This window comes from Pleurodeles waltl, chromosome 3_1, assembly GCF_031143425.1.
Source record: "Pleurodeles waltl isolate 20211129_DDA chromosome 3_1, aPleWal1.hap1.20221129, whole genome shotgun sequence".
Taxonomy (NCBI): domain Eukaryota; kingdom Metazoa; phylum Chordata; class Amphibia; order Caudata; family Salamandridae; genus Pleurodeles; species Pleurodeles waltl.
The window spans coordinates 1,738,706,231-1,738,728,927 of NC_090440.1; the positions used below are offsets into that span (position 1 = coordinate 1,738,706,231).

The 22,697-nt window shown below is 46.2% G+C and overlaps 1 protein-coding gene across 1 annotated transcript in view; it reads right to left on the bottom strand.

Moving 5' to 3' along the window:
* LOC138285560 (uncharacterized) overlaps positions 1 to 22,697 on the bottom strand; it is a 999,550-nt gene that overhangs the window by 264,504 nt on the left and 712,349 nt on the right. The window contains exon 10 of the mRNA XM_069225654.1: positions 16,299 to 16,369. Coding sequence (XP_069081755.1) covers positions 16,299 to 16,369 — 71 coding nt within the window. The remainder of the gene's footprint in view (positions 1 to 16,298; positions 16,370 to 22,697) is intronic.

The following is a 22,697-nucleotide window of genomic DNA, read 5'->3' on the forward strand; positions in this document are numbered from 1 at the left end:
TTATTACATTTAATAAGCTGTGATTCCTGGTTAGGAAGGGGTGGTTCTCTCATGTTTAGGACACACGGACTTGTAATGATAAATCCTCTTCAATGGCAAAGTCGGATTTATTGTTACAATTTTGAAAATGCCCCCTAGAAAGTTGGCATTTTCCTGCTGTTAGCCCTGTCCGTCTGCAGCCTGTCTCCAATATATGTCTGAGGTGGGTGACAGCCGGGCCTTGTGCATTCCCTCTAGACACAGGTGGCTTAGGCGTGAATGGTGGGACATCAAATTTCTGATGGACCATCCTGGGCAAGATGGGAGGGAGGAGCTAGTCCCAACCTCACACACCTGAATGGGATGAGTCCTGTCCCCACACAAAGGAATACTTAACCCCCTGTAGTGAGTCTGGAGTCAGGGCAAAAAGGGCAGACCTCTGTGCATTTCAAACCCCTTATTTGAAGTCTCCCCCACTTCAAAGGCACCACTGGGTACAAAAAATGGACTTCAGACACTACCGACTCAGTACATTTCTGGACCTGTGAATACTCTGCCAGGAAGAAGGACTGATGTGCTGCCACAAGGACTGCCACTCTGCTGGACTGCTGTGCTGGAAGAACTGCTTTCTTGCTGTGCTGATCTGTTGCTTGCTGCCTTTTCTTGCCTGGTTGAGAAGAACTGGACCCATATCACTTGAACCCAATGCCCACAGTGACTTCAAGGGCCAGCTGACTGGTTTCCTGTCTTGTGAGAAGGTAGCCTCTTTCTAGCCTTGTTACCCCCACTTTTGGCCTGTTTGTGAGTGTATGTCAGGGTGTTTGTCACTGTTTTCACTGTCTCACTGGGATCCTGATAGCCAGGCCTCAGTGCTCATAGTGAAAACACCATGTTTTCAGTATGGTTGTTATGTGTCACTGGGATCCTGCTAGTCAGGACCCCAGTGCTCATAGGTTTGTGGCCTATATGTATGTGTCACTGGGACCCTGTCACACAGGGCCCCAGTGCTCATAGGTGTGCATGTATATGTTCCCTGTGTGGTGCCTAACTGTCTCACTGAGGCTCTGCTAACCAGAACCTCAGTGGTTATGCTCTCTCATTACTTTCAAATTGTCACTAACAGGCTAGTGACCATTTTTTACCAATTTACATTGGCTTACTGGAACACCCTTATAATTCCCTAGTATATGGTACTGAGGTACCCAGGGTATTGGGGTTCCAGGAGATCCCTATGGGCTGCAGCATTTCTTTTGCCACCCATAGGGAGCTCTGACAATTCTTACACAGGCCTGCCACTGCAGCCTGAGTGAAATAACGTCCACGTTATTTCACAGCCATTTTACACTGCACTTAAGTAACTTATAAGTCACCTATATGTCTAACCTTTACCTGGTAAAGGTTAGGTGCAAAGTTACTTAGTGTGAGGGCACCCTGGCACTAGCCAAGGTGCCCCCACATTGTTCAGAGCCAATTCACTGAACTTTGTGAGTGCGGGGACACCATTACACGCGTGCACTACATATAGGTCACTACCTATATGTAGCTTCACCATGGTAACTCCGAATATGGCCATGTAACATGTCTATGATCATGGAATTGCCCCCTCTATGCCATCCTGGCATTGTTGGTACAATTCCATGATCCCAGTGGTCTGTAGCACAGACCCTGGTACTGCCAGACTGCCCTTCCTGGGGTTTCACTGCAGCTGCTGCTGCTGCCAACCCCTCAGACAGGCAGCTGCCCTCCTGGGGTCCAGCCAGGCCTGGCCCAGGATGGCAGAACAAAGAACTTCCTCTGAGAGAGGGTGTGACACCCTCTCCCTTTGGAAAATGGTGTGAAGGCAGGGGAGGAGTAGCCTCCCCCAGCCTCTGGAAATGCTTTGTTGGGCACAGATGTGCCCAATTCTGCATAAGCCAGTCTACACCGGTTCAGGGACCCCTTAGCCCCTGCTCTGGCGCGAAACTGGACAAAGGAAAGGGGAGTGACCACTCCCCTGACCTGCACCTCCCCTGGGAGGTGTCCAGAGCTCCTCCAGTGTGCTCCAGACCTCTGCCATCTTGGAAACAGAGGTGCTGCTGGCACACTGGACTGCTCTGAGTGGCCAGTGCCACCAGGTGACGTCAGAGACTCCTGCTGATAGGCTCCTTCAGGTGTTAGTAGCCTTTCCTCTCTCCTAGGTAGCCAAACCCTCTTTTCTGGCTATTTAGGGTCTCTGTCTCTGGGGAAACTTTAGATAACGAATGCATGAGCTCAGCCGAGTTCCTCTGCATCTCCCTCTTCACCTTCTGATAAGGAATCGACCGCTGACCGCGCTGGAAGCCTGCAAACCTGCAACATAGTAGCAAAGACGACTACTGCAACTCTGTAACGCTGATCCTGCCGCCTTCTCGACTGTTTTCCTGCTTGTGCATGCTGTGGGGGTAGTCTGCCTCCTCTCTGCACCAGAAGCTCCGAAGAAATCTCCCGTGGGTCGACGGAATCTTCCCCCTGCAACCGCAGGCACCAAAAAGCTGCATCTCCGGTCCCTTGGGTCTCCTCTCAGCACGACGAGCGAGGTCCCTCGAATCCAGCGACACCGTCCAAGTGACCCCCACGGTCCAGTGACTCTTCAGCCCAAGTTTGGTGGAGGTAAGTCCTTGCCTCACCTCGCTGGGCTGCATTGCTGGGAACCGCGACTTTGCAAGCTTCTCCGGCCCCTGTGCACTTCCGGCGGAAATCCTGTGTGCACAGCCAAGCCTGGGTCCACGGCACTCTAACCTGCATTGCACGACTTTCTAAGTTGGTCTCCGGCGACGTGGGACTCCTTTGTGCAACTTCGGCGAGCACCGTTTCACGCATCCTCGTAGTGCCTGTTTCTGGCACTTCTCCGGGAGCTACCTGCTTCAGTGAGGGCTCCTTGTCTTGCTCGACGTCCCCTCTCTCTGCAGGTCCAATTTGCGACCTTCTGGTCCCTCCTGGGCCCCAGCAGCGTCCAAAAACGCCAAACGCACGATTTGCGTGTAGCAAGGCTTGTTGGCGTCCATCCGGCGGGAAAACACTTCTGCACGACTCTCCAAGGCGTGGGGGATCCATCCTCCAAAGGGGAAGTCTCTAGCCCTTGTCGTTCCTGCAGTATTCACAGTTCTTCAGCCTAGTAAGAGCTTCTTTGCACCAACCGCTGGCATTTCTTGGGCATCTGCCCATCTCCGAGCTGCTTGTGACTTTTGGACTTGGTCCCCTTGTTCCACAGGTACCCTCAGACAGGAATCCATCGTTGTTGCATTACTGATTTGTGTTTTCCTTGCATTCTCCCTCTAACACGACTATTTTGTCCTTAGGGGAACTTTGGTGCACTTTGCACTCACTTTTCAGGGTCTTGGGGTGGGTTATTTTGCTAACTCTCACTATTTTCTAATAGTCCCAGCGACCCTCTACAAGGTCACATAGGTTTGGGGTCCATTCGTGGTTCGCATTCCACTTCTGGAGTATATGGTTTGTGTTGCCCCTATCCCTATGTTTCCCCATTGCATCCTATTGTAACTATACATCGTTTGCACTGTTTTCTAAGACTATACTGCATATTTTTGCTATTGTGTATATATATCTTGTGTATATTTCCTATCCTCTCACTGAGGGTACACTCTAAGATACTTTGGCATATTGTCATAAAAATAAAGTACCTTTATTTTTAGTATAACTGTGTATTGTGTTTTCTTATGATATTGTGCATATGACACTAAGTGGTACTGTAGTAGCTTCACACGTCTCCTAGTTCAGCCTGAGCTGCTTTGCTAAGCTACCATTATCTATCAGCCTAAGCTGCTAGACACCCTATACACTAATAAGGGATAACTGGGCCTGGTGCAAGGTGCAAGTACCCCTTGGTACTCACTACAAGCCAGTCCAGCCTCCTACATTGGTTGTGCAGTGGTGGGATAAGTGCTTTGAGACTACTTACCACTCTTGTCATTGTACTTTTCATAAGAGAAAAATATACAAAACAAGGTCAGTGTATATACACATAGCCAAAAAGTTTTGCATTTCCTCTTTTCACTCTTTTCTAAGTGCTGAAAAGTACTTCTAAACTTTCAAAAAGTTCTTAAAAGTTTTAAAAGTTTTTTTCTGTCTTTCCAAAAAGTTCTGAAAACTTTTTTCTCTTTGTCTATCACTTTAACTCTCTCTAAAAATGTCTGGCACAGGCCAAAAAGTTGAACTGTCCAAACTTGCATATGATCACCTTAGCTGGAAAGGAGCAAGGAGTCTCTGCATAGAGAGAGGTTTGAGTGTAGGGAAGAATCCTTCCTTAGAACTGTTAATTAATATGCTTAGAGTACAGGATAAGGCCATAAGTGCCCAATCTGTAGAAAAAGTAGCTAATGGTTCTCAATCTGATCCAGGGACTCCCCCAGGAAAAGGTTCAGGAAAGAAACTTCTCAGCCTGCCCATTACTAGACAGTCTAGCATAGTTGGTACAGAGGTTGAATCACATCATACTGATGATGTGCTCTCACATTATACTGGTAGCCAAGCTGTTAGGGTGCCCTCTGTAAGGGACAGGTCTCCTTCTGTTCATTCCCATCATACCTCTGTATCTAGAAATGTCCCTCCCACCCACCCTGATGACAGATTGTTAGAAAGGGAGCTCAATAGATTGAGAGTGGAACAAACCAGACTGAAGCTCAAGAAGCAACAACTGGATTTGGATAGACAGTCTTTAGAAATAGAGAGGGAAAGACAGAAGATGGGTTTAGATACCCATGGTGGCAGCAGCAGTATTCCCCATAGTCATCCTGCAAAAGAGCATGATTCCAGGAATCTGCACAAGATAGTTCCCCCTTATAAGGAGGGGGATGACATTAACAAGTGGTTTGCTGCACTTGAGAGGGCCTGTGCTGTACAGGATGTCCCTCAAAAGCAGTGGGCTGCTATCCTATGGCTATCATTTAGTGAAAAAGGTAGGGATAGGCTCCTTACAGTGAAAGAAAATGATGCCAATAATTTTACAGTTCTTAAGAATGCACTCCTGGATGGTTATGGCTTAACCACTGAACAGTACAGGATAAAGTTCAGAGAGACCAAAAAGGAGTCTTCACAAGACTGGGTTGATTTCATTGACCATTCAGTGAAGGCCTTGGAGGGGTGGTTACATGGCAGTAAAGTTACTGATTATGAAAGCCTGTATAACACAATCCTGAGAGAGCATATACTTAATAATTGTGTGTCTGATTTGTTGCACCAGTACCTGGTAGACTCTGATCTGACCTCTCCCCAAGAATTGGGAAAGAAGGCAGACAAATGGGTCAGAACAAGGGTGAACAGAAAAGTTCATACAGGGGGTGACAAAGATGGCAATAAGAAGAAAGATGGTGAAAAATCTCAAGATAAGCATGGGGATAAGGGTAAAACCAAAGATCCCACTTCAAATCTTAAACACTCTTCAGAGGGTGGGGATAAAACAAATTCTTCCTCTTCTTCCCAACCTGCACACATTAAAAAGCCCTGGTGCTTTGTGTGTAAAAACAGAGGCCATAGGCCAGGGGATAAGTCCTGTCCAGGTAAACCCCCTGAGCCTACCACCACTAATACATCAAGCTCTAGTGCCCCTAGCAGTAGTGGTACTAGTGGTGGGACTGCTGGCAACAGTCAAGCAAAGGGTGTAGTTGGGTTCACTTATGGGTCCATAGTGGAAACTGATGTAATCAGTCCCAAGACAGTTTCTGTCACACCTAGTGGCATTGGCCTTGCCACACTGGCTGCTTGTTCCCTTACAATGGATAAGTACAGGCAGACAGTGTCAATAAATGGTGTTGAGGCCTTGGCCTACAGGGACACAGGTGCCAGTTTCACTTTGGTGACTGAAAACCTAGTGCCTCCTGAACAACACATCATCGGACAACAGTATAAGATTATTGATGTCCATAACTCCACTAAGTTTCTTCCCTTAGCTATAATTCAGTTTAGTTGGGGTGGAGTTACTGGCCCTAAGCAGGTGGTGGTATCACCTAGCTTACCTGTAGACTGTCTCTTAGGTAATGACCTAGAGGCCTCAGGTTGGGCTGATGTAGAGTTTTATGCCCATGCAGCCATGCTGGGCATCCCTGAGGAATTGTTCCCTCTCATTTCAAGTGAAATGAAAAAGCAAAGGAGAGAAGGCCTGAAAACTCAGGATCCCTCTCCATCAACAGGTAAAAAGGGTATCACAGTATCCCCTAACCACCCTACCATTCAGGATACTATTCCTGTGGTGGGAGAAACCTCTCCTGGGGTGGCACCTGTTCCAAGGGAATCATCAGCTGGCAAAGCTGGACTCCCTGAGGTGGAAGTACCTCTCTGTGGGATAACTAACATTGGTGAGAAAAACAGCACCATTTTAGTTAACATGGAGCATCCCTCCAACCCTCCCAGAGAAACTTTAGTGCAGAAACCCTGCACTACCTCACAACACTTAGGACAGCATCCCTGCCCTAGTGTGGAGCTGATAGGACAGCATCCCTGCCCTGCTCCAACCCAAGAGAAACAGCATCCCTGTTCTCTCTTCCAGCCATATGGACAAAGTTTTTGCCCAGCTATGGCTTTTCTGAGACAGCATCCCTGTCTGGCATTTCCATCACTACAAATAGGTTCAGTGGACAATTCCCACTGCTCTAAACTAAAACTTACTGATAGAAACTCTGAAAATACATCTTCACATTGTTGCTTAGCTAAAAAACTTCAAACAGGGTGGTTTACATCCCCACAGGGAAGTAACCATTTAGTGGATGATAAAGGGAGTAACCAGTCTATTGCAGAGCTACTCTCTACTTATCACCACTTAGACAATAAAGTCTCAACTGGCCAAGGTTAGCCTTATTGTCCTTCGTTTGGGGGGGGGTTGTGTGAGAAGGTAGCCTCTTTCTAGCCTTGTTACCCCCACTTTTGGCCTGTTTGTGAGTGTATGTCAGGGTGTTTGTCACTGTTTTCACTGTCTCACTGGGATCCTGATAGCCAGGCCTCAGTGCTCATAGTGAAAACACCATGTTTTCAGTATGGTTGTTATGTGTCACTGGGATCCTGCTAGTCAGGACCCCAGTGCTCATAGGTTTGTGGCCTATATGTATGTGTCACTGGGACCCTGTCACACAGGGCCCCAGTGCTCATAGGTGTGCATGTATATGTTCCCTGTGTGGTGCCTAACTGTCTCACTGAGGCTCTGCTAACCAGAACCTCAGTGGTTATGCTCTCTCATTACTTTCAAATTGTCACTAACAGGCTAGTGACCATTTTTTACCAATTTACATTGGCTTACTGGAACACCCTTATAATTCCCTAGTATATGGTACTGAGGTACCCAGGGTATTGGGGTTCCAGGAGATCCCTATGGGCTGCAGCATTTCTTTTGCCACCCATAGGGAGCTCTGACAATTCTTACACAGGCCTGCCACTGCAGCCTGAGTGAAATAACGTCCACGTTATTTCACAGCCATTTTACACTGCACTTAAGTAACTTATAAGTCACCTATATGTCTAACCTTTACCTGGTAAAGGTTAGGTGCAAAGTTACTTAGTGTGAGGGCACCCTGGCACTAGCCAAGGTGCCCCCACATTGTTCAGAGCCAATTCACTGAACTTTGTGAGTGCGGGGACACCATTACACGCGTGCACTACATATAGGTCACTACCTATATGTAGCTTCACCATGGTAACTCCGAATATGGCCATGTAACATGTCTATGATCATGGAATTGCCCCCTCTATGCCATCCTGGCATTGTTGGTACAATTCCATGATCCCAGTGGTCTGTAGCACAGACCCTGGTACTGCCAGACTGCCCTTCCTGGGGTTTCACTGCAGCTGCTGCTGCTGCCAACCCCTCAGACAGGCAGCTGCCCTCCTGGGGTCCAGCCAGGCCTGGCCCAGGATGGCAGAACAAAGAACTTCCTCTGAGAGAGGGTGTGACACCCTCTCCCTTTGGAAAATGGTGTGAAGGCAGGGGAGGAGTAGCCTCCCCCAGCCTCTGGAAATGCTTTGTTGGGCACAGATGTGCCCAATTCTGCATAAGCCAGTCTACACCGGTTCAGGGACCCCTTAGCCCCTGCTCTGGCGCGAAACTGGACAAAGGAAAGGGGAGTGACCACTCCCCTGACCTGCACCTCCCCTGGGAGGTGTCCAGAGCTCCTCCAGTGTGCTCCAGACCTCTGCCATCTTGGAAACAGAGGTGCTGCTGGCACACTGGACTGCTCTGAGTGGCCAGTGCCACCAGGTGACGTCAGAGACTCCTGCTGATAGGCTCCTTCAGGTGTTAGTAGCCTTTCCTCTCTCCTAGGTAGCCAAACCCTCTTTTCTGGCTATTTAGGGTCTCTGTCTCTGGGGAAACTTTAGATAACGAATGCATGAGCTCAGCCGAGTTCCTCTGCATCTCCCTCTTCACCTTCTGATAAGGAATCGACCGCTGACCGCGCTGGAAGCCTGCAAACCTGCAACATAGTAGCAAAGACGACTACTGCAACTCTGTAACGCTGATCCTGCCGCCTTCTCGACTGTTTTCCTGCTTGTGCATGCTGTGGGGGTAGTCTGCCTCCTCTCTGCACCAGAAGCTCCGAAGAAATCTCCCGTGGGTCGACGGAATCTTCCCCCTGCAACCGCAGGCACCAAAAAGCTGCATCTCCGGTCCCTTGGGTCTCCTCTCAGCACGACGAGCGAGGTCCCTCGAATCCAGCGACACCGTCCAAGTGACCCCCACGGTCCAGTGACTCTTCAGCCCAAGTTTGGTGGAGGTAAGTCCTTGCCTCACCTCGCTGGGCTGCATTGCTGGGAACCGCGACTTTGCAAGCTTCTCCGGCCCCTGTGCACTTCCGGCGGAAATCCTGTGTGCACAGCCAAGCCTGGGTCCACGGCACTCTAACCTGCATTGCACGACTTTCTAAGTTGGTCTCCGGCGACGTGGGACTCCTTTGTGCAACTTCGGCGAGCACCGTTTCACGCATCCTCGTAGTGCCTGTTTCTGGCACTTCTCCGGGTGCTACCTGCTTCAGTGAGGGCTCCTTGTCTTGCTCGACGTCCCCTCTCTCTGCAGGTCCAATTTGCGACCTTCTGGTCCCTCCTGGGCCCCAGCAGCGTCCAAAAACGCCAAACGCACGATTTGCGTGTAGCAAGGCTTGTTGGCGTCCATCCGGCGGGAAAACACTTCTGCACGACTCTCCAAGGCGTGGGGGATCCATCCTCCAAAGGGGAAGTCTCTAGCCCTTGTCGTTCCTGCAGTATTCACAGTTCTTCAGCCTAGTAAGAGCTTCTTTGCACCAACCGCTGGCATTTCTTGGGCATCTGCCCATCTCCGAGCTGCTTGTGACTTTTGGACTTGGTCCCCTTGTTCCACAGGTACCCTCAGACAGGAATCCATCGTTGTTGCATTACTGATTTGTGTTTTCCTTGCATTCTCCCTCTAACACGACTATTTTGTCCTTAGGGGAACTTTGGTGCACTTTGCACTCACTTTTCAGGGTCTTGGGGTGGGTTATTTTGCTAACTCTCACTATTTTCTAATAGTCCCAGCGACCCTCTACAAGGTCACATAGGTTTGGGGTCCATTCGTGGTTCGCATTCCACTTCTGGAGTATATGGTTTGTGTTGCCCCTATCCCTATGTTTCCCCATTGCATCCTATTGTAACTATACATCGTTTGCACTGTTTTCTAAGACTATACTGCATATTTTTGCTATTGTGTATATATATCTTGTGTATATTTCCTATCCTCTCACTGAGGGTACACTCTAAGATACTTTGGCATATTGTCATAAAAATAAAGTACCTTTATTTTTAGTATAACTGTGTATTGTGTTTTCTTATGATATTGTGCATATGACACTAAGTGGTACTGTAGTAGCTTCACACGTCTCCTAGTTCAGCCTGAGCTGCTTTGCTAAGCTACCATTATCTATCAGCCTAAGCTGCTAGACACCCTATACACTAATAAGGGATAACTGGGCCTGGTGCAAGGTGCAAGTACCCCTTGGTACTCACTACAAGCCAGTCCAGCCTCCTACATGTCTGTTTTCTGAAGTCTCAGGGACGCAAGACTTTCAGATTTTATGCAACAACACCTGGACTCTGCCATCTGTGAGTCTTGCCCTGCCAAGTGGTACCTATCCAGTCCCGGGTCCTCTGAAGTGGGTATAAAGTGCTGCTGTAACCAGAATCCCCACACTGAAGCCAAAGCTTCACCGCTGCTGCAAGGATCGACTGCAACGCATCGCCAAATGCACCGCTCATCGCCTCCATTTTCAACGTATCCCTGACTTTGCGCGTCTTGGCACCAACACATTGCCACGCATCGCCTCCTCTGCTCGACGTCGAAGCAAACAAGGTACTTTTTCAGCGGGCCAAAGCCGGTCCTTGTATTCGACCTGCGCACCAATACAGTTGGGCTGAACTTTCAGATTTGACCCAGTCTAGTGTGACCAGATAGCCCCGGTTGGCGCTTTATGCGTTTAAGCACTACAATTCTGTTTAATCTTCAAAAAGTTCATATCTCAAGTTTTACTTATTGAATTTTTGTTGTTTTGGTATTTTTGTGTTCATTAAATTAAGCTCTATTTTTCTAACCAGGTGATGTATCGTTTTGTGTGGTGTTTTGACTGTTTTACTGTTTGAAGTGTTGCACAAATACTTAACACATTGCCTCCTAAATTAAGCCTGACTGCTCTGTGCCAGGCTACCAAGGTGTGTGCACAGGTTAATTCAGGGTGTGCTGGTGACTTATCCAGACTAGGAATATGGCTCCTGCTTGGACAGGGACTTGGTTGGTGAATAGTTTGTACATCGTAAAATGTGTGTATTGAAAAGGGATTTGTCAAGAATGTAATGTATTGACAACGTTGCTAATATGTAAAAGTTGTTTTCAAGTTAAAAAGGCACAAATACAAATCAGTCCTGATAAAGCAGCCTTTTATTCTTCGAGTTGGGTGCGGTGTGTGATTATTTCACATCTGTGGATAGCAGGTTGGCGTAATGAGCCCCTGCGGCACGGCACACCTCTACTACTGGCCTAAATATGTTTGCTGCCCAGAAGACCCACAAATATACCAGCTACATATATGGGTGCCTATGAATGTACAAGACCTGCTCATAAACAGGCTGATCAGCGTGGAAGCCGCTTAGTCAAACTGATACTCCAGACGAGGGGGGAGAGGGCTTACTGCCCCCAAGGAGAAATGATGTAGAAGTTTATACACATTTAGGCATCCCCTACAGCACGGTGTTGGGCCATGCACGTGTTGCTCTTATGCCCACTTCTCAAACGCACTGTTGAATCTCTGTGCACTACCGAAGGCTGCACTTCGACGGTGCACGAGGACTCCACAGTGCGGTGCAGAGGAAGGAAATGCCCTCTCCATATTTAAAGATTTCACTGTGGCAATTTGAGAGGCGCATCGCGAGTACCTGACCCTCAGATGTAAACAGCGTCAGGTGCTCTTCCCGGGGAACTTCAAAATCTCACCACAAACGTCATGTGTTTTTCACACTGCAAAGTGCCTCACCGTTTGTGAAACAACTCCTAACACCAAGTTAAAAGCCAACTCTTCCTGTGGCTCCTGCACGCAAGACAAGAGTTGATGAGGAGTAAAACAAAATCTAGGACACGTTTTCCCACTTGCGTACTGACCACTAATTAACTATATAAAGGCCCCCATTGCAGGCAGAACTCATTGGTCAGAAAGACAGGAAGTAAGCAAGGTGCTAATAGCCGGCCTAAGACAGTGGGTCCCTCTGGATGTTGGGCTGTTGACTCATCAGGCTGTTGTGGTGGTTGGGACCCTGGAAACGAGGATATTAAGAGCTGAGATACCCGCTGGAAACATAATGGACATTTATACATTTGCATAGCCACACACAAGTTAAATAAGAGGACACCTTAAATCTTTGGCTCACTACTGTAAACCTCGTACCCATGTTGCCCATTAAAATTTTCTGTACCCAGAAAACACTGCCTAGTGGTGGTGTTGGTAGGTCAGCACTCTGGACTTACTCCGGGTTAAGCCCCTAAAGTAGAAGGAATTGTTTGAAATATTGAATGACTTATGGAAGTTAAATTGGTATTGGTTTTGTTTTGTTTTTAGGGATCAATCACTAGCTGGTTGGGGTGGCTAGTGTGGGTGGTGTTGGAGTTTTGGATAGGGTAGCAGTTGCTACATGCAGAGAAACCTAAACAATGGTTAACTGTCTCATATTCTGGTTGCAACTTGCTAGGCATAACCATCTTTGTAATACACAAAGCACCTTTCACTCATGCGTACAATAAAATCACATAACTTCCTATGACTTACAAAAATAACAGATCCTTAGCCATCCAGTTTTTGACATGGAATGTTTGTGGATTAAATAACTCTACAAAGTTCGGCACATACTCACGTACCTAGATCATCACAAAATAGATGTGTCCCTCCTTCAGGAAACACGACTTGGCACTCCCATGGTTACCCACTTTGCTTTTAAATGGAGCTGCCACAAATCACTGGCGAATTACTTCTCATATGATCAAGTCATGACCCTTCTTGTTCGGCATAGAACTCAGTTCAAACTCTTGATGAAGTTAAGGACACACAGTGTCTCTTCAACATAATTCAAGCTTTAACATACAGGAAGCACATCATGTTGATCATTACTGATGACCCAAAACTGATGACCTGGACTTCCTAAGGCAAATATGGAATAAATGTATTGCATTGTCACGTCAAACCACACTGTGGGCAGGGAACTTCAGTTAAGTCTTAAACTCCTGGATTGCTCGAACGTTGAGAGTCTCTCACACCACACAGCTGCTAACCATCTGCAACTCGTGAGGAGGCATATATTCCCCTGCACTGATGAAGGTAGGCAGTATCCACATCATACAGATTATAGGCGTAAATCAGTTACTGTATTGGCATACGTGGCAAATGTGACTGAACCACAGTAACTGAACATCTTCACCACACTTTTTTGGATCACTCGCCTGTTAGATTGATGATGGAAACACCTTCTTCCAAACACATGTGTTCACCTGACACTTGTCCCCCTCAGCTCTACTAGATCCAGCATTCAGAGGTGAGGTCAAGATGTAAATATTGAGATATTGCCAAACTAATGACTCCTCGGTGTAATCAACAGGCACTGTATGGGAAGCTTCTAAGGCCTATATGTGGGGGATCAGCACTGGCAAACAAGATGCCGTTCACAAGGCCCCCCCATGAAAGACTTGACAAACTTGAACATGAGACTCTGTCACTGGAAACGCTCTATATGGATAGCCACACTGACCATATCTTGGCGGAACATAGAGCTAAACCCACAGAATGTACGGACACTGCAGACCAAGAGGCAAATCATCTACATAAACATGCTAGAGTGAGGGGATACAAAGAGGCAGAGAGAACAAACAGGACTTTCATCTCAGTAATGCATCACTCGTGAACACTTCAGAACATAAAACTACTGGTAGGAGACAAAGGGCCCCCATATAGAAGGCCGGCAATATGCTGACGGAATTTGTTAATACACGTTGTGTGTTTCCAGATCCTCTAAAGATAATCCAACAAATTTTGACCACATTACCCTGGCTTGGGAGAATGGCCCTCTTAGGCAACTTCTTGACATGGCTAGCACCCTTGGGGAGGTCATAACACTTTTATCTGAACTTATCACATGCAGTGCCCCGGACAATGATGGATTTCCAGCTGAGCTGTATAAATCCTACTCCAAGGTGGCCAACGAACAGGTGGGCTAGCAGCACCGGATTTTGAAGTGTACTACTCTTGTGCCCGGGCTCATTTCACTCGTTACTGGTTGCATCCACCCCCAGACACGGCACACTTGACGACAGAGCATGACATAGTACACTCCCTCCCATTATGTATGATAATAGGACAATCACCCCATTACAGCAGCACAGAGTTTAACTTGATTGCAAGCACCCAACTTATAAGCACCCAGCTGGCCTGGGACAGGCTTCGTAAAAATTGGCATGCCCAGTACTATGTGCACCAGAACAACCTTTGACCCACCATCCATAAATACATCTTAGTGGAGAGAAATCAGTTTTTCAGAAGCTAGGGAAATGAGGTATCCATAGGTTTGGGGATATATATTTCCGAATGCTCACTTCTTAAAGTATTCAGCTTGTCACAGGTGGAGAGGAATCACAATAACACAGAGTAAAGCCCTCACAGTAGCGACACCTCAGTTCAGTGGAGCTCTGATAGGTTGTCTTTGAACAGACACTCTTTGCTCGGTGAAGAGGAGGCTACATCCAGGATATACTAGTCTGTGGTATTTAGTAGGTGCTACTGCACACTTTTTGTAGATGGTGCTAATGGTCTGCTAGCCCTATGCGAGGGGGAGGAACTCTAAGTAGCCTCACTGGATGTCCAGAGCACAGAATACAGTAAAAGCAGAGAAACATTAAGTTAACCCTAGTTAATCATTCACTTTTCTGGCCTGCATTGAAGAGGATTAAGGTGCTGCTACTAATGCTGTGGCGAAAAAAAGAAGTTGGTGACAGGGTAATATCTCATGCACTGCAGTCACCCAAAAAAGGAAAAAACATTTTCACAAATAAGCACGTTTTATTGAATATAAGTCTGGCAGTTGTTTCAGGAATGGAAAGAGCAAGTTTGTGTGAGAGGAAGAAAGAAGGCGAAGAGCTGATTTTATTCAAGGAACACATCTCTGCAGTCATTCCCACCTGCCTTCTGCCCTAGATGCTCTGCATTTTTGTTTATACGTGCTTAAAGCCTGAGTTTGATAAGCTCTTGAATCCCGTTCTAAATGAGCGGCCGCTGCCCCAATGTACATATTTGTTATCACGATTCAGCCTTAATTGGCACCTGCCAGCAGGCAACCGCAGCAGAGAGGCAGACAGCATTTTTCACATATAGTTCTTCCAAATTAGCTTCTCAAAGAAGTCACCCAGGGAAAGAAAAAAAAACAGTTTGCTTTGCCCAGTTTTGAATCTCCACCCATACAGATTTTAGACTGTTTGTGCCTGGTTATGCTTTTAGAATATTTGTGACATCGGGGGTGTCCCCTTAAGGTCACACTTGCTGTTGCAGAACAGGTGCAGTGGTGTGAACAACGGGGCCGGTGACGAGTCACACCATAGCTGGTGCACGGAGCACGGAGCTGACAGACCGTCACTACCGGTGACGACAACCAAACAGTGCATCGGCATCGAGCACACTTGGCCTAGGCCAGACTGTTAGAGACCTCCCACCTCTGAGGTCCGGCCTTTATCGTGCATTAGGACTGCATTGTAGAGACGTCGACAGTGATTCCAAACTTGTTGACACAGTCTCATCAATTTACAACATTGTTTTGGAGGTTGCAGTGAACACTGTTCAGCTCAATACCAAAGGCCTTTGGTTCAGGGGCTTCATCAGAGAAGTGCTCTGGTGACTTTTATACAACACGACTACATTATTGGTGCATATTGAATACTGCAGTTATCATTTTATTACTACTCTTGAGACATCACAGAACTGGATGGTCAAACTAGGATTCTAACTCAAACCACTTGTCTGTAGATTGTATATTGATTCCATCTGGCAATTTCACTTGGCGTGTCCCCATCCCATTCACGCATTCCACGGATATATTTTTTTGCGCTCAACCATGAAGCAAGTGCTAAATAAGTGATACACTTCTAGAGTAAGAGAGTTTAAGCACGTATTTTACTAGGTAAACAACACTCCTCTACATTCCACAAATACTATGATTAGAACCTGCTTGCGGCATGTTAAAGTGTCTCACGCGAGGCCTCACTGAGTGACACATTACAGAAGCCTGACAGTAGTCTCTTATGCGTAAACAAAGCAAGTGGTAAAAAAAACTTACAGAAACCATTTTTTAAACCATGCATATATTTACGCCATGGAGGGTGTGGAGATTCTGGCACAGTGTAGAAGATGTCTTGTGGGATCAATAATCACTACTCTTGCACTTCCCGAATACTGGGACCTTGTGCTTTTCTGTTACTCCGGAGACATGTTGAGGTTATATCCACACAACACTGACAACTTTGCATTAGCGATACATTCTGCACTGCTTGTAGAAGTTGGTTTAAAACCAAACACTCTAAAGTTTAGGGTGATTCGAGTGCCATTTAAAGGTTGCAAATCGTAAGCTAGAAACTCTGGGCAGTTTTCAAGTTTAGGAGGAGAGTTGCTACTGTGTTATCTACAACAGAAACAACACTCCAAATCTACCCACCAAAAATGACTGTTTTTGTAGCAAATATAGTAACAACGTATATTTTTATGTCCTTAATATTTACAACTTCCTCAAAAAATAAAGAAAATAAAGAAAATAAAGAAGGAGAGGAATCTACTTACATGTGGCACGGGTGTCACCAGGGTCCATTTCTCGGGGCTCTTGTCATAGCTTGCATGTGGTGACACAGCATCTGTACAGCAAAGGAGTAAAAGGAGACCGATTGCTGCAACTGTGACAAGCACACTAGAGGCAAGGTGTTTTCGTATTTGCTTTATCGATGCTCATAAAGCAACTTGCAAAGTCTCTCATTGACTCCCTCCAGTTACTCATTCACTGTTATTCACTTTCACCTATTTGTTCACCCCATTCACCTATTCATTCAGCTTCTCAGTCAAACACGAGTGTATTGATTCATTCATGGACTAACTCACTGATTCACTCACACTGACCATGCTGATTTCTGGGACAACTGTCGACAACAGACACTGCATAATTCCGACCATTAACAGTTCTCAGTAAGAGTAACCTTGGGAGAAGATGGTGACAGTCCAGGAGGATTTTAACCAGAGGTTGAATGAGACTTGCCTGTCACGGTGGGGGCACTAGTCATACCCTGATGTCTGCAGCCTGTCCTCAAAGGAGGGCTTGCGCGATTCTGTGGTGAGCTCACTACTTAGGAGTGTGGGCTTGAGGTGACAAAATAGGGCAATGATAAGAGAATAGTGCATGAACCCTGGGCAAACATGGTCTGCTGACGTGGCAATGTTGCTTTGCATTCAGGGAGTCAAAATGACTATCTGCACTAGCGTGGTAAAATAAATGTAGGAAGACATGACTACACTGGCATGGGAATAGTGCTTACATGCAGGGGGGCTGGTATTTTTGTACTGTAGTGGCTTTTCGTGCATAGTAGGGCCATGGGGATTGCTGGCATGGCAGTAGTGGTGTATTACATGCAAGGGGTAGGGTACACACTTACCTCCATCCCAATGGGCCAACATTATTGGTATGGCAACACTGAAAACAGTTCTTGACAGCTGGTGCCACGAGGACTACTGGAACAGATAATATCCTCTACACGCAGGGCCTATTTGTGGTATGGCAATGGTTTACTAGTAGGGAATCATGAAGATTACTTGCCTGGTAAGGGTGTTTTACACGCAGGACTGAGTGGATTACTAATATGGACATTCTGATTTACATGGAGAGGGGGCTTGAAGCTTTGCTGCTGTGTTGCTCGGTACTCACACACACGGACATGAAGTCCTCTGACATGGGAGCGATGCGTGATTGACATACCAAGGCCACGGAGATGCTAGTATCAAAGTAGTATTTGGAACACGAGGGATACTTTGACTGAGGTCTTTGAATGTGACAGCCTCAGAAGTCCGAGTATTGTCGACCGCTGAGCATCAGTAGCCTGCTGACACAGTGCGCAGCCCCTGGGACAACATGCAACTCTTACCCAGCTGTCCATCACTGATCAACCACAATAGGTGAGCATGCTGAGCAGGCATCAAACAAATGGGAGCCGCAACAGGTTGTCATATGCTACAGACTGTCATATGAAGATCTACCTAATTTGTATCAGCCAGAACTATTTTAGTGGCACACTAATGTAATTACTCTGTATCCTGGATTATTTAAGCTTTGCTTGGAAATCTGCAGGACACAACGAGACACACGATGTTACCACCTTGGTACACAGTCACATCAAACTTCGTGGCATTCTGCTGTCTATCATAGAACCCCTGATGGCACGGGGACAATGATGGGCATTAAGTCAAGGAATGGTACTCGGATCTAGTATTAAATAGCATTTAAACGATATTTAAATAACAGGGATTTTCAATTAGAATTTTTGCATTGGGACACACTCTATTAAACAAGCACTTTGTCAAGTGACATGAGCACTGGCTAGTATACATCCCAAGTTTTCATTGAGGCATACTATTTTCTTCCAGACTCAAACATGGTTTGCAGCATCAAAGAAAATATAGATATACACACATATATATATATTTATATATTTATATACATATATATATATATATATATATATATATATATATATATACACACACATATATATATGAATGACAGATAGATAGATAGTTATCTCCTGGCCACTATGGCATGAAGAAACAGAGTATGTAACACGTTCCCCTCCAGACATTTCCTCTAAAACGTTTTTTATTTTTATTTTTCACAGTGTATATTCAGTAAGGAGTACTTTTCTTTAAGGGCGCCTGTAACAATGCATTCCGCAGCTTAAGAAAACAAACTCCGTGTACTGTTCTTAGCAGTGCATTAGCTTTGTGTTCATGGAAGTTACGCCTTTTTCCACCCACAACTAAAAAGTCAAATGTACTGCAGGGAGAGCAAATGTACTGCAGAAGAAACATCCCACAAGTCACCTTTCATAACAATTACTAAAAGAGGAGGTTGTACCTGATTCTGCTTACCCGCTAACAAAACTTGGAAACACAAGAGGTTAAGGGCATGAAATGAAGTTATGTGTCAGAGGCGAGGTGTAAAGTTACATATCTGCAGCAAGCCTGGAGGGGCACTGGCCATACCAAGTGCACCTTACCAAGTTCAGTACCATACTGAAAAACTGACTTAGCCAGGACTCGGCCAGAAGGTATTGGATTACTTTACTTGAGCACCAATAACATTACACAGGGCACATTAATTTTTTGACGCTTTTCGAGGATATTAAGTTGCCTGATGAGGAGTTGGGCGGTTGAACCGATACAACTGTAATATAGTGGTGGTGAGGCAACCATCAAGCCTGCAGCCTCATCATCGCTGTATTATGAAGTTTACACCGGGCTGACCAGCAGAAACGTCATATTACAGGGAGCGAGGCCAATGCTGTCTCACACAACATCTACAGAAAGCTCACTGTCTGCAGTAGCAGATGGTGAGCAGTCCAAGGGTGCTGGCAGGGGGGCCCTTAACTGCCTACGACATGGTCATGGGCAGTGCAGGGGCCCACCTGTGGCTCCCCGGCACTGCTTTTCTGCCAGCTTTTTCATAGCGGGGACCCCGCCATGAAAAGACTGGCGGAAAGCAAAGTCATGATGGTTGACCATGACTTTGACCGTCGCCAAACTATTGGGATCCCTGATCCCGGCAGAGGCGACGGTCTCCTGGCAGTCCACCCTCCAGGATCGCAATCCGCAAGTTTGGTGGTCCGTGGACCGCCAAACTTATAAATTAGAACCTAAGTGATTTGCTCAGAATCACAGGCGATTGAGCCATCGCTGAGCCTGGAACCCAGCTCCTCAGTTTCAAAGACAACAGCTCTACAGCAAATGCCACATCATCTCCCTCACATCATCCTCACAGATACTGCTGTTCCTTTCTCCTCTTCATAGCGCCACGCTACCCATTGAGGTCACTGTATGTTTTTATAAACGTTTTAAATAAATATAAAATTAGGTGGAACTTGCGAACAAAACAGTTTTATTGCTTGTAATAAATTGTGGATTTCTGATTGGCAGCACAGACAAGCACCTAAAAGCGATCTCCCCCATTGCCTTTGCTTCAGCTGAGTATTACATTTCCATTAACAGATGACCTGTTGTTAGAATATTTAAAGTGCTAACGCTAACTAGTCACCCTATTCTGAGGTCAGGACATTGCTGTCAGGCTTGCAGCACAAAACAATTAATGGTCTTGAGGCCTGTCAATGCCATATTTTGACACGCCATTAGTGAGCAGTGTTGCAACAGTACCTGTTGGCTCCTTCCAGCACCGTGCCAACAACTTGGCCCTGGCCCTAATCTCTGCTGAGAGGTGAGAATGATCATCATATTGGATACCTATAGAGGAGGCTTGTTTTATTATTTTCTTTTCCTTTTTTCGGGCTCTCGTCAAAAAGAAACCTTATGTAGGCTTTTAGGGGAGGTAAAGGAGTCTGAATTTGAGTTAGTTTAGGGGAAGGAGAAGAGGTACATAATCCAGTGGGATACCTGATTTAGCTCTGTTTTGTTTCTGAACTGATTCTCTCTGCCTATACCTGCCATTTAATGAACAAATTCTCCTGAGATCTAGACGAGTCTCCAGACAATTGATTCAGCCCAGCCTGAAAAGATCAGCGAGCAATTTGCAGGTGAGTCTCTATCTAAGAAGTGACAAAATGAGAACGGCTGTTCCCTCCTTTCAGACTGCCGTGGCTCGTTTCCTAAAGTTAGTACCTTGGGGGCAGGATTGCCCACACTCTTATTGGGGTCTGTCATGAATCCGAACAGCTCCCTGTCAAAGCTCCTAAAATCTGCCCCTTTTGCCAATGTTTGGTATCGGAAGGTGTTAAAAATGTATGTTATAGATATGTATAGCTAATTTCTAATTCATAATGTTTTCTTCTTTTATTCTGTAGGTTGCTGTGCATCAGCATAATATTAGGTTGAGCGCGCAAGCACTTTTTGACCTGTTGTTAGTATTCTGTGGGCTTTTACCACGCCCATCTCAGGCCCATCACTTTCACTCATTTGTGGGCTTACCTTTCAAAAATCCCTTGATGTCATTGGTAAATGCTTTACGTTTGTCCCGCCTTGGGGCGGTTTTGTTACCGCCTTGCAGACTGACCCTGTCACATGGATTATTGCACGACTGCCGATATACCTCAGCGTGGGTGAACTATTTTTTTTCTTTTTTCTTTCTCCTGTTCGTGCTCCATGAAGGCCATGGCACTCACAACATGAACAGTGCAGAACATCAGTGCAAACTCCATTGGCGGTATTGAAGCGCTGGTCACATTGTTTTAAAAAATATATATTTTTATTGCATTTTTGTTGTAACAAACAGTGCACCAATCTGTGCTCAAAATAAAAATCAGGTAACGCCGGTAGAACATTTGTACCCTTGAAAGTTTTACACATCATTATACATGGTAACAACGTACAGTTACAAGATAGTGTTATGGGGGGTAACCCAAGTCAGAGACCGAGTCAACTTGATTACGTATCCCAGTCAAACCCCTCTTCGTCAGTTATTTCTTGTGCATCCAGGCGCTCCATATTTTTTAAAATTTCCATGGGCATCATCTGCGCTTGTATGTGACTCTCTCTGCCACCATATAGAGATCCCTTTTCCCATTCCCACATTGTTGGTGTTTCGGGGCCGCCTCAATACTTTGCTATGCCTCTTTTCGCCAGTATCAGTCCTAAATTACAAAATATTAGTTGATGATGGGGTAGGTCTATATCATTGGGGATTCCTAGCAGGCTATATTTAGGGTCTACTGGTATTTGAGTCCCCAGTATATTACGTAGCTCTGAGATAATCTTCCAACAGATGTGAGGCCCAGTTGTACGCTCGGACGTCTGGGAGAGCTATACCTCCATTTCACTGGTTGCGCTGTGGGGTTCAAAGGGCTATGCAGGGGTGTGCATCATTCCACAGCAATTTTCGCATGTCTTCTATTTTGACAAACAATTTATCAGGTATCATATAATAGGAACTTTGGGAAGGTGACCATTTTGAACACTGCGTGCCTGCCCATGAGCATAAGGGGAGCATTTTCTACCCTTCTGCGCGTACTCGGAAATTTGCAAGTATTCTCCTCACATTCCGGTCTATACTTCCTTCTTGATAGGATGTTGCATAGATCCATGGGTATTTAAAGCCCTCCCTTTCCATTTTCAGCTTCTCCGGTAGGTCTAACAGATCTAAAGATTCGCTTGCAGGGACTAGGACAGACGTTTCCCAGTTAATGGTGTATCCTGAGTGGTCCCTGTAGTGTTGAAAGGTTCAAAAGATAGCTTGGAGCGAGTCCTGAGGGCAAGTGGTATAAAGGGGTATTTCATCTATATACAACAAGATCTTTTCTTGGGTGCCCGCTGTATCCGGGTGCCCGAATCCCTAAATCTAGGGATGACAGCGCACTATGCATGCCAAGGGTTCAAGTACCAGTGCAAATAAGAGAGGTGAGATGGGGCATCCTTGTTGGGTTCCCCTCTCAATGGGAAATTCCTGGAAGAGTATTCCATTAACTCTTACCGCCACTGTAGGATCTGTGTAAAGGAGGCTCACTCATCCCAAAAACTGGGGACCAAATCCCATATGTCACAAGGTGTACATCATGAAGGGCCAATGCACTGCAGCAAAGGCCTTCTCGGCATCTAATGAGAGAAGTAAGTGGGGATCATTTCGCCTACTTCTGCCATCCAGTTATGGAGCCTGCAGAGGTTGCCTCTGGTCGACCGTTTTGCCGTGAAGCCAGATTGGTCTTTATGGACTAAGGGAGGAATAACATTTATCAATATAGTGGCTAACACCGTGGCCAGTATCTTTGTCTCAATATTCAGTACGGAGGTTGGTCAATACGACCCGCAGTGATTAGGGGGTTTGCTCTCCTTATGGATTACCAATATAGTGGCTGTGCAAAGATCAGGGAGGAGAACTCCGTCCCAGAGGAGAGGTCATATAGGGCCAATAGGTGAGGAGCTGGTATGTCTGCCTGCTTTTTATGGAATTCTGCTGGAAGCCCATTCGGTTTCAGAAGCCTT